The sequence below is a fragment of the Erpetoichthys calabaricus genome, chromosome 3 (genome assembly GCF_900747795.2).
Source record: "Erpetoichthys calabaricus chromosome 3, fErpCal1.3, whole genome shotgun sequence".
Classification (NCBI taxonomy): Eukaryota; Metazoa; Chordata; class Cladistia; order Polypteriformes; family Polypteridae; genus Erpetoichthys; species Erpetoichthys calabaricus.
Genome location: NC_041396.2, coordinates 155,932,391 through 155,946,193, shown reverse-complemented (window position 1 = coordinate 155,946,193; position 13,803 = coordinate 155,932,391). Strand labels below are relative to the sequence as shown.

At 37.7% G+C, this 13,803-nt stretch overlaps 1 protein-coding gene across 1 annotated transcript in view; it reads right to left on the bottom strand.

Annotated features, from left to right (window-relative positions):
- The window catches only part of arid1b (AT rich interactive domain 1B (SWI1-like)), a 708,988-nt gene that overhangs the window by 161,216 nt on the left and 533,969 nt on the right, over positions 1-13,803 (bottom strand). The window contains 1 exon segment of the mRNA XM_028797431.2: positions 8,004-8,343. Within this exon segment, the coding sequence (XP_028653264.2) occupies positions 8,004-8,343 (340 nt within the window).

Sequence of the window (13,803 nt, the reverse complement as noted above, 5' to 3'; positions counted from 1 at the left end):
ACAGAAAGGCCCACATACAAACAGCAACTGAAAGCCGCTGCAGTAAAGGTCTGGCAGAGCATTAAAAAGGAGGAAACTCAGCATCTGGTGATGTCCATGAGTTCAAGACTTCAGGCTGTCATTGCCAGCAAAGGGTTTTCAACCAAGTATTAGAAATAAACATTTTATTTCCAGTTATTTAATTTGTCTTGTTAAAGAAATGCTTTAGTTGCCTCACATTTTTATGCAATCGTTTTGTTCACCCCACTGAATTAAAGCTGAAAGTCTGCACTTCAACTGCATCTGAGTTGTTTCATTTAAAATTGATTATGGTAATGTACAGAACCAAAATTAGAAAAAAGTTGTCTCTGTCCAAATATTTATGGACCTAACTGTAAATGCAATGCTATAATCTTGAACATAATGACAGAATAGAAAGGATGGCCACAACAAAACTGACCAATTAAAGAGGGCCTAGTGCATTAAAAGTCTTAATAGGAATACAGACATGGCAGACATAGTGGCCATTAAAATAATAAAGAAGAATAGCACTAAGGTGCAAATCTGTGATTAATTTCAGCAGTACAAGACTTATTCTAAGAATTAATAAAGCTATCTAAACAAAACAATCCATTGTGAATGTGTGGTTCTCCAGCTTCTCCACTTCTTTCTTGAATACTAAATATAGTGTGTGGGTGAGCAAAAAAAATCCAGTGTTCTTGCCATAAACCTGATGCAATATGAATGGGCTAAAGGATTCTAAAAATTAAAGTACACTGCAAATGTAGATTGTACTTCGAGTCCAGTGTTACAGATACCACAGGCTGGATATCATCCTCCTAAACCATCAGATTTTTCTTCTTAAAGCAAACAAAAAGGAAACAGTTTTGTAAGACAGACTCAGCTGGTAAAATTATACAAGGTAGAGCCATCAGCAGAGCAAATACATTGATTTGTGATGGCTTCAGGTATGGTGCCACAATTGTGATGACCTCCACAATGTCTCTTGAGCGGAAGATGATCATTTTATGTGTGACAGCTTGATATGAAAAAGAAAAACCTGAATGTGGAACACAGCAGGAAGTGGGGTAAGTGGTTATAAAAGGTTTAACTAAACAGAATAGTATGGCTAACCCTCTTTCACCACCCACTGTTTTCCTATGCAATAGCTGAATGTCCTGTAAATCCTCTACTACCTCCTGCTAGGAGTTTATTTTTTTATTCCTTTTTTAAAGTACTTCAAATCACAGAAAAAGGTCCATCTACACAAGTAAAATATAAAGAATAAATATTATCTCAGTATGCATTAATGTATGACTTCATTTATTACATTTTTTTATAATTTGCAGTAAATTATAAACAAACAGTAGTTTGTCTCAGGCAATTGAGATTTTTGTCTTTTTTTCCTGATGTAAATATGCCTTTTTTCCTATTTTCTTTTCCTTAATTTGCAGACGCCATTAAAAATCATGTCCAAAAGAGCACAGGACACCCTACTACTAAACTATCCTGTGGCACCCATGGCAGCAGCAATCCTAAAAATCAGGAATAAATGACACAGCTCTCATAATATCGCATTTATTTTTAATTTTTTACAGTTTTGTCGTAGCCTCTAAAAATAACAAACTTCATTTTGGGAGTTTTAGAGGTCAGGGAATCTGTTTTTTGAACTAGATCCAGTTTTATCAGTGATATAAATGAATCACTTTTCCTACTGAGATATCTGGTTTTTATAAGAAATTTGACAAACGAGAGGAGACCATTCAGTCCATCTAGCCCATTTTTAGCTAATAGCTAAGCTGTCCCAATGTCTCATCCAGATTCTTCTTAAAGGTTGTCAGGTTTTCTGCTTCAACTTCATGTCTTGGTAGCTTGTTCCAGAGTCCCACAACTCTTTGTGTAAAGAAGTGCTTCCTGGCTTTAGTCTTAAATGCATTTGTTTTCATTAGGGCCAGACTTGTGTTTACTTAGTTGCCAGGAGGTTTCTATGAAGGGTGACCGGGAGTGATGTCTCTACCACAATGGCATAAAGCTCCATGTTTGTGAATACTACATAAATACCTAGCGTTATTGTGTAAGCATTTAAAATAAAGATCTCTGGTTTTGAACTCTTCTGCTCCTTGTATACATCTATGTAGAATATTTTGGCTTTATTCGCTCCTTTGGTTTCTAAAACTCTTGCTACATTTGTCTACCTAAAATTCTCATCTCACACCCAGGCCGAGTTTACTAAATCTCGTCTCACTAGTTGTGACTTTGGCTAGATATTATTTACAATCTATCTTCTGATTCCATCTCTATTTTCTGTGAAGTTAGTATAATGTTATATCAGACGGTTGTGGCGAGCGCCCTCTTCTAAGCGGTGGTGTGCTGGGGAGGTAGCATTAAGAAGAAAGACGCCTCACGCCTGGACAAACTGGTGAGGAAGGCAGGCTCTATTATAGGCATGGAGCTGGACAGTTTGACATCTGTGGCAGAGCGACGGGCACTGAGCAGGCTCCTATCAATTATGGAGAATCCACTGCATCCACTAAACAGTATCATCTCCAGACAGAGGAGCAGCTTCAGCGACAGACTGCTGTCACTGTCCTGCTCCACTGACAGACTGAGGAGATCGTTCCTCCCCCAAACTATGCAACTCTTCAATTCCACCTGGCTTGGTAAACGTTAACATTATTCAAAGTTATTGCATTTTTATTACTCTTTAATTTAATATTGTTTTTGTATCAATATGCTGCTGCTGGAGTATGTGAATTTCCCCTTGGGATTAATAAAGTATCTATCTATCTATCTATCTATCTATCTATCTATCTATCTATCTATCTATCTATCTATCTATCTATCTATCTATCTATCTATCTATCTATCTATCTATCTATCTATCTATCTATCAAATCGCAAGTAATTAGCCTTTTCCTGTGTTTTAAGTAAAATCATGGACATTTGACATGTGTATAAAAATCGATCATACCAATAGAGTTTCAGGTGCTTACAACATGTGTCAATCCTCACAGCACCTAACACAAATGTTCTGGTCGTCAGTGTCCTAGGCTTTTATCAAGTGAAACTAACCTTTATTTACTATAATCACAGGGTATCCTCTCCTCTTCAGAAATCTTTTGGGTGATGTGCTACTGTACATATTCCTTTCAATTCACACATTTAATGATAAACAGTAAAAGAAAAAAAAGGTCATAAAATTTGGCAACCAACTTAAAAGACAGGCCAGCACGCACCAGTTATAGAATTATCTAGACAGGTTCATATACAAACTAATTATTTAATACAAAACATACTAAAGGAGTATGCAAAACAAAAGTTGTAAGAAGTATAAATATACTAAAAGAAGGCTTGGTCTTTTAGTAAACTAGAGGGCTCTGCCCTCTGCTCGCTTTGCTCGCCAACCCCAGTGTGGGCGATACGCACTAGCCACTTTGCAGCACTGCTGCTCACGTATGGGGAAGCGGATGTACCATTTAAACAGATTGTTATTTTCATGGGAATTGTTACATAAGCATTATAGACCTAACTATTTTACATTACAGCGAGTAATTAACCATAGTAAATATAACAGTAAAACGTAATAAATTGAAAGAAAATTATGTTTCATATTGCGTTAGAAGTATTCGTTGCGTTATATGTTTTTGTTCTGTTTGACTTGAAAGTAACACGCAAATACTTTTTAAAATTACACTTTTACTGTAAAACTTCAGTAAAAACAATATTTGGAATTAACTTTTTGTCAACGTATAACTGCCCGTGAGTGAATATTGTTTCTTTTTCTCTATTAAATAAACCGATTTTTTCGAATGTTTGTCTCTGTGATTTGTTAATTGTCATAGCAAAAGCTATTCTAATGTGAAACTGTAAACATTTTAATACGAATAGCATATCAAGATCTTGTTTGGTGTCTAAAGATGTATTACATTACCTTTCTTGTCACCTGTTAACATTTGACATGCCAGAATTGTTCAACCAATTTTGAAAACAACTAATCTTGTTCTATTGCATAGTCCATCACTCATACATAAATTACGCAATAACATTACAATACATTCTTCTTTCAACAGTATTTCGGCCAGTGGAAGACCAGATGGTGTTAACGGTTGTAGATATTCTACGGGATATTGTGAGTTGATATTTTCATCTTCCGCAACATTACCACCAACTGTTTCAGCATAGTCTATTGATACGCATTTAACCAATTTGCCATGTAACTGATCGACAATTTTCACATTAATTTGTTTGACTTTATCGTTGCTCGGTGCTAGGATTGCCTGTGTACTTGTTTCTTCTGTTGATAACCCTTCAGGATGAAATTCTTCAATAAGATTTGGATATAACAAATCTTCTTTTATTGGGAACTTAAAGTGATGAAAACAAAAAAATTTATATGAGAGTGCAGGAACTGTGTCTGACAAAAGCATTTACACAAATGAGATGTGAGAGGACCGTGGGTGTGGGCCGTTAACCGTAAAAGGTTGAGAGGAGGGCGGAACTTGAAAAAATCTCTTGGCAATAGTCTCGTCTTGTCTCAAGATTTTCTTTAATAATAGAGAGACAATTATTCTATAATATTTTTACATGTAATTGACTGTGCACCAAACTTGTCATTTTTTAATTAATGCCAAACAAGTAATGTTGAATGCACTTTAATGCAATTGACTTGCATAATCATTCAGGTCATCATGGGAGACATGGTGCACAATATGCAATGCATCATAAGGGATACTTCAAATGTCCCAGTAAGTAAAAGAAATTCCAACCTGGTATTAGCAAGGTGTACCTAATGAAGTGGCCAGTGAGTGAACATTGTATGAGACCAACACGCGTCTCTACCAAGATGGGTCATGCTCGCTTGCATGGCCAGGGGCCACGGAAAAGGACAGTCAGTGGGGGAGTAGCGATATGTGCTAGGACATGGACACAGAAAGACCTACACCAGGGCTGGCGTCTCAGCAACCACAGAAGAACACACTGGTTGGGCTTGGACACCTGGAAGGTGAGGACAGTGGTTGACTGCCTGTTATGGGCAGAACTTCACTCCATATGCTGGGTGGCAGTATCCCAGCTGGAAAGCCCCAGTATGGATGCCCGCAGGGCAGCATGGAAGTTGTGGTCCCATGGGCCTCCTCTGTCAGGTTTTTTTGGGGCTACATGGGGGAGTTGTCGGATATTGACAACACAAAGACTGCCTGACTCCCAGGTCCAAAGTTAAAAGACAGCCCTCCATTTGGCCCAGGGAGTCAGAGTTGGGACAGGAGACAGACAACACTCGTCTGGGTGGAGAGGATGATAACAATAGTGCAGATAAAGGAACAACTGCATAGTTTGCTGCCCTGTACTGTTGGGTGTTGGAACGCTTTAAGGCAATGTGGGGAAGAAACCTGTTAAAGGTACGCTTGTTGTAAATAAAAGAACTGGTTTTGAACCCAGGACTGTGTCTATATAGTTGTGACTGGGGTTTTGGGGCTCACTGCACCCACTGCAGGCCCCAACACACATAAATAACTACAGCATTCTGCAATAATGCAACCTATTTGGCAGCACATATTCACCATCACTTTCTTCAGGATATATATAATAGCTAGGATGCCTTATTATTATTTTATTTCATTATCTATCCATCAGTTTTTGTCCACAACTTTGACATACTGTACATACGATGTGTATCCAAATTAGCTCAAACCAAGCAAGCATGAAACAAGCAACGGATTATGCAATGGAACAAACTAAATTTAGGCATGAGGAAATAATTCAGGTAAAATAAAGACAAATATCCTTGTCATGTTTCAACATAAAAAAACACTGACCTTGTTTGTGGATTCGATTCACCATGAATACCACAAATGAACACTAATGACAACAATTGTTATAAATGCCAAAAACAGTGTGCACATAAATTTCATTATATGATGGCTTTCAAAATTGGATGCAGTGTTGGAGATCCACCAAAACAGAAACACAGAGTTAAGTTCATTCTGACTGACAAAATTCAACAAGTAACTCAAGAAAGAATATGTAACTGATATAAAACTCCTAGCAAATGTTATGTTTTATGTACAGTATACTAATGTGTTACAGTGAAGAACAGTGGTGCATTGGTTAAGCACTGCTGCCTCAAATACAGCCAAGACATTGCTAGTGTTGCTAATGGCTTTTATTGTTTGAAATAATTTTAATTTTATCATTTACGTAACTGCAAAGCCTCAATTTCAGTAGCAATTCCTTCAGTGTTCTAAAGGTCATCTCCCTTACCTTATTCTGAGTTGTTTAAAATTTTAATTTGTTAATTAGAGAAACCTTTGAAATTTCATCAGCATTGCTGAAACCTGTTTTTCTGTTCGCTTGGGCTACAAGGTACTGGCATTGCCAAAGTTTAGTTATGTGTGCAAAAATGGCAAAAATGAAACAGCTTTGGCAAAAATGAAACAGCTTTCTCAAGAAACATGCCAGTCTATTTTTTTTTGTTTGGCAAAATGAAGTTTATTCCATACATCAAATTGGCAAGAAACTGAAGATTTCGCACAAAGGTGTCTATTACTGTCTTGATAGATCAGGGTAAATTGTTTAGAGATTTATATTTATCTGCGGTGGGTTGGCACCCTGACCAGGATTGGTTCCTGCCTTGTGCCCTGTGTTGGCTGGGATTGGCTCCAGCAGACCCCCATGACCCTGTGTTCGGATTCAGCGGGTTGGAAAATGGATGGATGGATGGATGGATTTAGATTTATTTATCACATATATACCACACATAGGGGTATACAGTGAAATGCAGCAGAGTGAGCAGCCTGTACTGTGCAATAAAATTAAAAAGTATGCATTAAAAATAAGCAGTAAATGTTAAAAAGGTGCAGATTAAAACTAAGTAACTATAATTATGGACATATACACATTAGTAGTGTAATACTTGTTAAAATAATTATTAGATAATAAAAATAGTTGAATATGAATAATAGATCAACTATTTATATAATTTTGAGGAATGCCTGACAAGATAACCATTTGTTATTTTTATCGCCTGAGAAATGAAGCTCCTTCTTCTGCTTTCTGTTGTTGATTTGAGGCAACGCAGATGACTGTCAGACCTCAACCATGTGAACTGCCTGTGGAAAGGTTGAGAGGAGAACTCCGTGATTATGGTTATCATGGTAATGTACCTTTTTATATAAAGGCGCTATATAAATAAAATGCATTATTATTATTATCATTATTATTACAGAATTTGTAGGGATGGTAGTGAAATTCCCTTATGCACTCAGCCGAACACACAATTCTCTGCAGTGCTGTAGATGCACAGCTGCATAACAGGAGAAGTGTATCAGAGTCTGTAGTTTGAGAAGAAAATGCCTTACTGGTTCTCAGTTGGTTTCTCCATTACATACACACCAAATACCTGTTTCAATAGAAAAAGATGTATGCTGGCCTAAGAATCACAGCCACATCTGAAACTGTATAATAAAAAGAAAAGGATAAAATGGACAAAAGAACACAGACATTGGACAAAACATGGCAGGAAAACGTATTATGGTCAGCATCCCCAAGTCGTCTTTTCTCTGTTACAGAGAAAATGTAATGGTATCTTGATTTTTAAAAAAAGATAACAATTTCTATCCAAAAATACTGAAAATGTCTGGGTGTGTCCAAACTATTGACTTGTACTGTATGTTCTCCCAAAGTCTGAATGGCCTTATCACTGGATAGTCTAATCTTTCTCCCACATCTCTAAACCCTTCCCATGTGTACATAAGGTAGTTTTCAGATGGAGTGGTGTTTTACATCCCGGACTGTATCTGGTGCCCCTCAGCAATTACACTATGCTATTGTTGATGTATGTAGCACTACATGCTAATCATTGGATTTTATATTTAGTATTACACACACAGCCTGTATCACAAAGTTGTCCACCATACCAGCACTAAAAATCACAAAATCTGACCTTGCATTTTTGTATTTATTTAGAGCCTTATTATTTTTATTACTCCTCCAAATGTCAGCATACGACAGCATATTGACCTACTGACCTGCTTTGTGTGGAACTTGCAGCAGCATGCATGACAGCCTCGGCGGCCTCCTGTGCTTTTCGGTTGATGCTGGGCATAGGTGGGCCCATCCCTGGGCCTGCTTGCTGAGGCATGTTTGGAGAGCTGGGTGCTACATTGCTCACATTCCCTGCGTATGATCTGCTGACCATTCCAGAGGCAGGCCCTCGACCTATGGGCATAGAGCCACATGGCTGCCCAGGACCCTGCCCATGCATGGGGCTGCTGGCATTCATACCCAAACTGTTGCTCATGCCTGGTCCTGGTCCACTGTAATTGCCACTAGGAACTCCTCCATAACTAGGTGGCCTTGGGTAGTTACCTAAGGAGAAAGAAAAATGACTAAAGTAAATTGGTCTCAAGCTCCTCAAACGATTTATAAAAATAATCACACTTTGTTGTCTTACAAGTGGAGGGTGGGATGTACTCAAACACAGCCAACAAGTACACTCACAATCCACAACTGACATGACTGCATGACTGGGAGAGGAAATTGGAGTCCATCGTGGTAATCTACATAAGCCACATACAGTAGAAAAAACAAACTCAAGACAGAAGGAGCTGGTGTGAAGAATCAAGCCAGAGACCAGGCACAGTGAGGTGACAATTGGACCTGCTGTGCCACCCAATGCATTCTGCCAGAACAAAGAAATAATCAAGTCATTTTCAGAATAAAAGATGAGCAACAGAGTGCAGTTTTCCTTAAAGTAAATTACATACTTTTGTTTCCTCAGTGCAAATTGTAGTCTACTAGTGAAAGAACAGCTTTACACTCATTAAATGAATGCAGCTTTTCAGGGGATCAATTTATAATTGCCCATTTATGCCTCTACAAGAGAGAACTTCAAAAATCTAAGTACATAAAAGTCAACATATAACATTTGCACAAAAAATGCTTCCAACCAGGGGAACAAAAGTTTACTCTTCTATCAGACACAGCATTCAAGTATTTAAAATGGAAGTTTAAATAATACACTCCTCAAGAACCTGCAATGACTTAAAATGCTGAACTGTACTCTCAAAGGCAAAATGCAGCTTAAAGCAAGACATCTGAAAAACAATATGGGAAGAAATTAGAATAACAACGTACTGAAGACACTGATCATCAGACAAAACACCAAGAAAGGTGAAACGAAGCTTCAAGCAACTTGGCAGCATTGAACCTGGCAGATGCCTGAAGCTAGACACGACACTATATCATTTATCATCATCTCCATGATATGCCTTGTTGCTGTTATGACTGTATAAGCCTCCCAACTCAATCAACGCAAGTCCTGCAACTTAAATGTCAATATGTCAATTGGGAGAGCCACTCTTTTTGTAGCACATAAGTCATTCACCTTTATTTTCATGTTAGGCTGAAGTTAAAGTACATGGCTTTGCTATGATTTACAGTCATAGACTACATTTATTAGTCTTAAGAAAACCTTAGCGAGTTGGAGACTGTCAAAAGTGTGTGCCAGTTACCTTCAGTTGTAGCACTCTACAACTCTCTGCGACTTGCTATGGTAATAAACTGTCATAGGGAGGATGAGCCAATGAGCACTCAGCCAGAAGTTTAATGCATGCAATTCATTGAAACAGTGAAGAACTATGGGATGCCAACATGGTGGAAGAACCAGGGGAGAGAGTGGGCTTAGGGCATTATCTCCTCCGGAGACTCTAGAGGGCAGCTCCCCTGGGATATTAGGGCACCACAGATTCTTGCAGGCCACACTAGGAGCTGAAGTTCACCGCAGCCCTGTTGGGTTCCTTGGGTTCCATGGGTGCCAGGGTGTAACTCCACACCTCCCTAATGATCCACTGGTGTACTCCCAGGTGCAACTTAAAAGGAGCTGCCTGCCTTTATTCTGGGAGCCAGAGTCGGGAGGGAGAGGGAGAGAGGGAGAGATAGCCAAGAATGGAGAAGTAAAGAAAGTACTGTGTGCTCAAATTGGGCTGCATTGTACTGTGCTGCTTGTGAGAATGGTTTAGGAAAGCGTTCCCACTTTATATAAATATTGTTGTGATGAAACTTGCGCCTGGTGTCTGTCTTTGTCAGGTTCAAGTGGCTGGTGCGGCCTACTGCAGTCCACACCAAATAATTTGATATTTTCAAAGGTAACAAGATACATCAACTGCAGCAGTAAATCTGATATGCTCCCTGACTGGCTTAGCACTCTGATTATGCCCCTTGAATACCAGTCACCAATATAAAGCAAATATCAACAAGAGTCAATCTTTTATTTTAATTGTGAACAATACACTTCACGATTTTGGTAACGCTGAAAGTCTGAAGACTGCATTTGTGTTTTGGCTCTTCTTAATTTTATAAAGTGCTGAACTGTGGAATTTTTGGCTTGTTGGAAATTTTTAGTATGAAGAATTCATTTTAATAATTGGCTTTTGGATTGAGTGTTATTTTAACAATGTTTAACAAGGATGTTATGCTAAAAAACTAACATGTAAAGAACTGCAGTGGAGTTATCAAAACAGAGATGCTATGAAGATGGCACAGTGAAAGAGACATGTCCAAAAATGGGATGAAAATCTTGCTAGTGATTTAATCTTTCTGTTAGTTTAGCTTTCAAGCGAGCATTGATGATTCATTTTTAGTTTCTGACTTTAGCATTGTTATAAAAATTTCCATTTTTGATCTGCCCTAAAATTTAGTCATTTAGATTTTAATTTTTTTGGTTTTGACCCTATGGCTACTTAAGCTTTTGTCCTGCTCTATGCTATCAATTCTGTCTCCTGCTTTATTCTCACAATAATACTTGGCTGCTTATACACACCTGCAACAATTGGGAGTTTGTTAGAAATATCATTAAATGCAATTTATACAGCATACTTCGATTTCACTTACAAAAACCAGCCAGAACCCCATTTGACTTTTATCCGCAGTTGAGAACAGAAACAAACCTCTTCTATGTAATGGACATCAATGAAGCTTTAGTAGTTTTACCTTAATGTTCAGAATATTCCAAATGATTGGGGAGAAGTGACTGGCAACCGAGTTTGCAAATACTGCCTGTGTCCACTTGTATATTCTGCATATTTTCAACCCGAGTTTGCATATACTGCCAGTTTCCACTTGTATATTCCGCATATTTTCTACTTTCATCCCAAATTTCCCACAGCTAATTTTAGCCAGCCATGCTGGAATGTTTCAATTGGAGCCCAAAAATCGTACTTTATAGTTTTATTGACTAGAGTGATACTCTATGGCATGAAAGTCAAGATCTGATGGCTAACAGATGAAACTTGTTACAGGTGGGCCTTACTTGGTTAACCAAGGCTACTGAGAAGCTCATTGATCATTGGGAAGCTGTTTTAAAAGACTTGACGACAATTCCAGCTCTTAAAAGGAATCAGCCACTGAAATAGACACTCACAATCCCTTTAATGCTGGGGATTAGTATAGGTTTGACGAACAGATTAGTGGGCACTGAGTGAATCAAGATTATTCACTGACGCCTTTTGTGTTTTTAGTAAATGCCAGAGTGTTGTTAAAGACGATTCAAAATGAAGGATCAAAAGCCCACTTTGTTAGTTAGTAAGGGGCTCATCATAGAAGATTTCCTTCTGGTATAAAACAGCATCTTCATTGCCTTGAAGAGCATTAGGTTAAGTGAGGCATGACCATGCCAATGCCTACATCAAAAAAGGCTGGCCATCCTGCTAAGATCCTGAGAGAAGACAATGTCAGCAGCAAAGTTAAGAAGGTGATAAGCATGTCCAATTTTACAATTAAAGCAGAGGCAGACAGTTCCAGTCTTGTGCCAGAGGGAATTTAGCTCTACCACTTTGATAACTTGAAGCCAGGCTATTATAAACCTGACATTTCTGAAGCTGGCTTGCCACAGATCTCTACCTGATGTCTCAGAAAGAACTAATAATGTGTCTGTTACTTTGTTTTATATGACATTCCCAAAAATGACCATGATGTGTTTTGACTTTTAGTTCATGGCTCCTAATTTAGTTTCCTTTTTTCTCTTAATATTAGTCCATCCTTGTTAATGTCCAGAATTTTTAAATGTCCTTATTTTAAATGAGAAACTTGAAAACAACCTTTGTGTATACCTTATAAATTGGTTGAAGTAATCTATAGTAATTGGCTCCAGCCATCCCCTGTAACCCTGTAGTTAGGATATAGCGGGTTGGAAAATGGATGGATGGATGGGTAATCTATAGTATACAGAAAAACAGTATGACTATTTTCTTAAATTATTCCAGACGTTCATTGTCTATAGTACTAGGGTGTTGTACCGTGTTAGCCAATATGAATGTAGTGAGAAGTCAAGCAAAATGACACCTTTTATTGGCTAACTAAAAAGATTACAATATGCAAGCTTTTGAGGCAACTCAGGCCCCTTCTTCAGGCAAGACATCTTTCTAGATAGATGACAGATATTGTAATCTTTTTAGTTTGCCAATAAAAGGTGTCATTTTGCTTGACTTCTCACAGCAGTTCATTGTTAAATCATATTTTTGTTGAATATTATTTTGAAGAAGGAAGTTCTTGAAGCATACAATCCAAACACTAGGAAGTGATGAACTGACAATTAATCATCATCCATCATGAACACCAATATTTAAAGACGATGCTTTACCCAGCCTCCTTTGAATGTAACAGTATATGACTAAAGAAGATATAGACCTACACTTGTAATTTTGACATCTGAAATTTGCTATTTCAGCTAGAATATGGCTCAAGCAGACAAGTACTAGTAAAAAGCTATTTCTCTAAAAGGCTTTTTTTCATATAATTTAGCCAATTTTATAACATTAAAAATTAGCTTGCAGCTATGAAGGAAACATGTCAGTGCAATCAGTACAACTCTCAAGATGATAAGCATATTTGTATTTTTATTATCTTTCAATCACACTCCCATATATATATATATAAGATATGTGCCTTAATTTTCTGATCCATTGTGAATGTGTTACACAACACACTATGCAGGACTTTGGGGAAAGATCTCTATCTACATCACAAAGTTACAAATACTGCATAAGCTTTCAAACAATACCCCTAAATGGACACTATTTTTGCCCGGTATACTTTCAACAGCATAATTAAAGACATTAAATATATGTATTGGGGAGTATGGCTGCTACCTCAAAGCTCCAGTTAAATTTGTTCAGATCCCATATAAGGCTGCCATTGCTGTAGAATTTGCTTACTGATCTTCTTTCACATCTCAAAATATGCATGTGTGGCTGACTGATGTCTCTTCATTCACCCAGTATGAAGAAGTATGGCGAGCCCATCAATGTGTCCTACAATCAACTAATGCTCCATTTGATTATTACTTTATAGCTGATGTTGCAAGGATAGACAGTAACACTGTATGATCTTGTTATGAAATTAGCTGGTTCATACAGTGGAAAATTGGATGGAGTGATGACATTTAGATTTGCATTCTTTCTACAACACCAGAAACACAATGTACACAGAACTGCATTGATCAGTAAGCACAGTTCAGTCTGACCAGATTCCTTTCTAGGAATGCATTTCTAAGCCATTTTAAATTGAGGTAAGGATTGCATCAGTAATACAGCAGGACATTTGTTCATACTGAAATGAGCTTTAAAAAGTATTCAAAAGTCCCTTCACTGAATTGAAAGTTCTCACTAAAGCATATGTAGAAACAGACAAAATAGCAGTAACATGCTTCCCAACAAAAAATACACGTAAAATATCATCGTTTAGTGAAGACATCACATATGTGAAGTTCAAATTAATTCATAAGTGACTTGTCATTTTGTCAGTACATTATGCATTCAAAATAAATCAAAC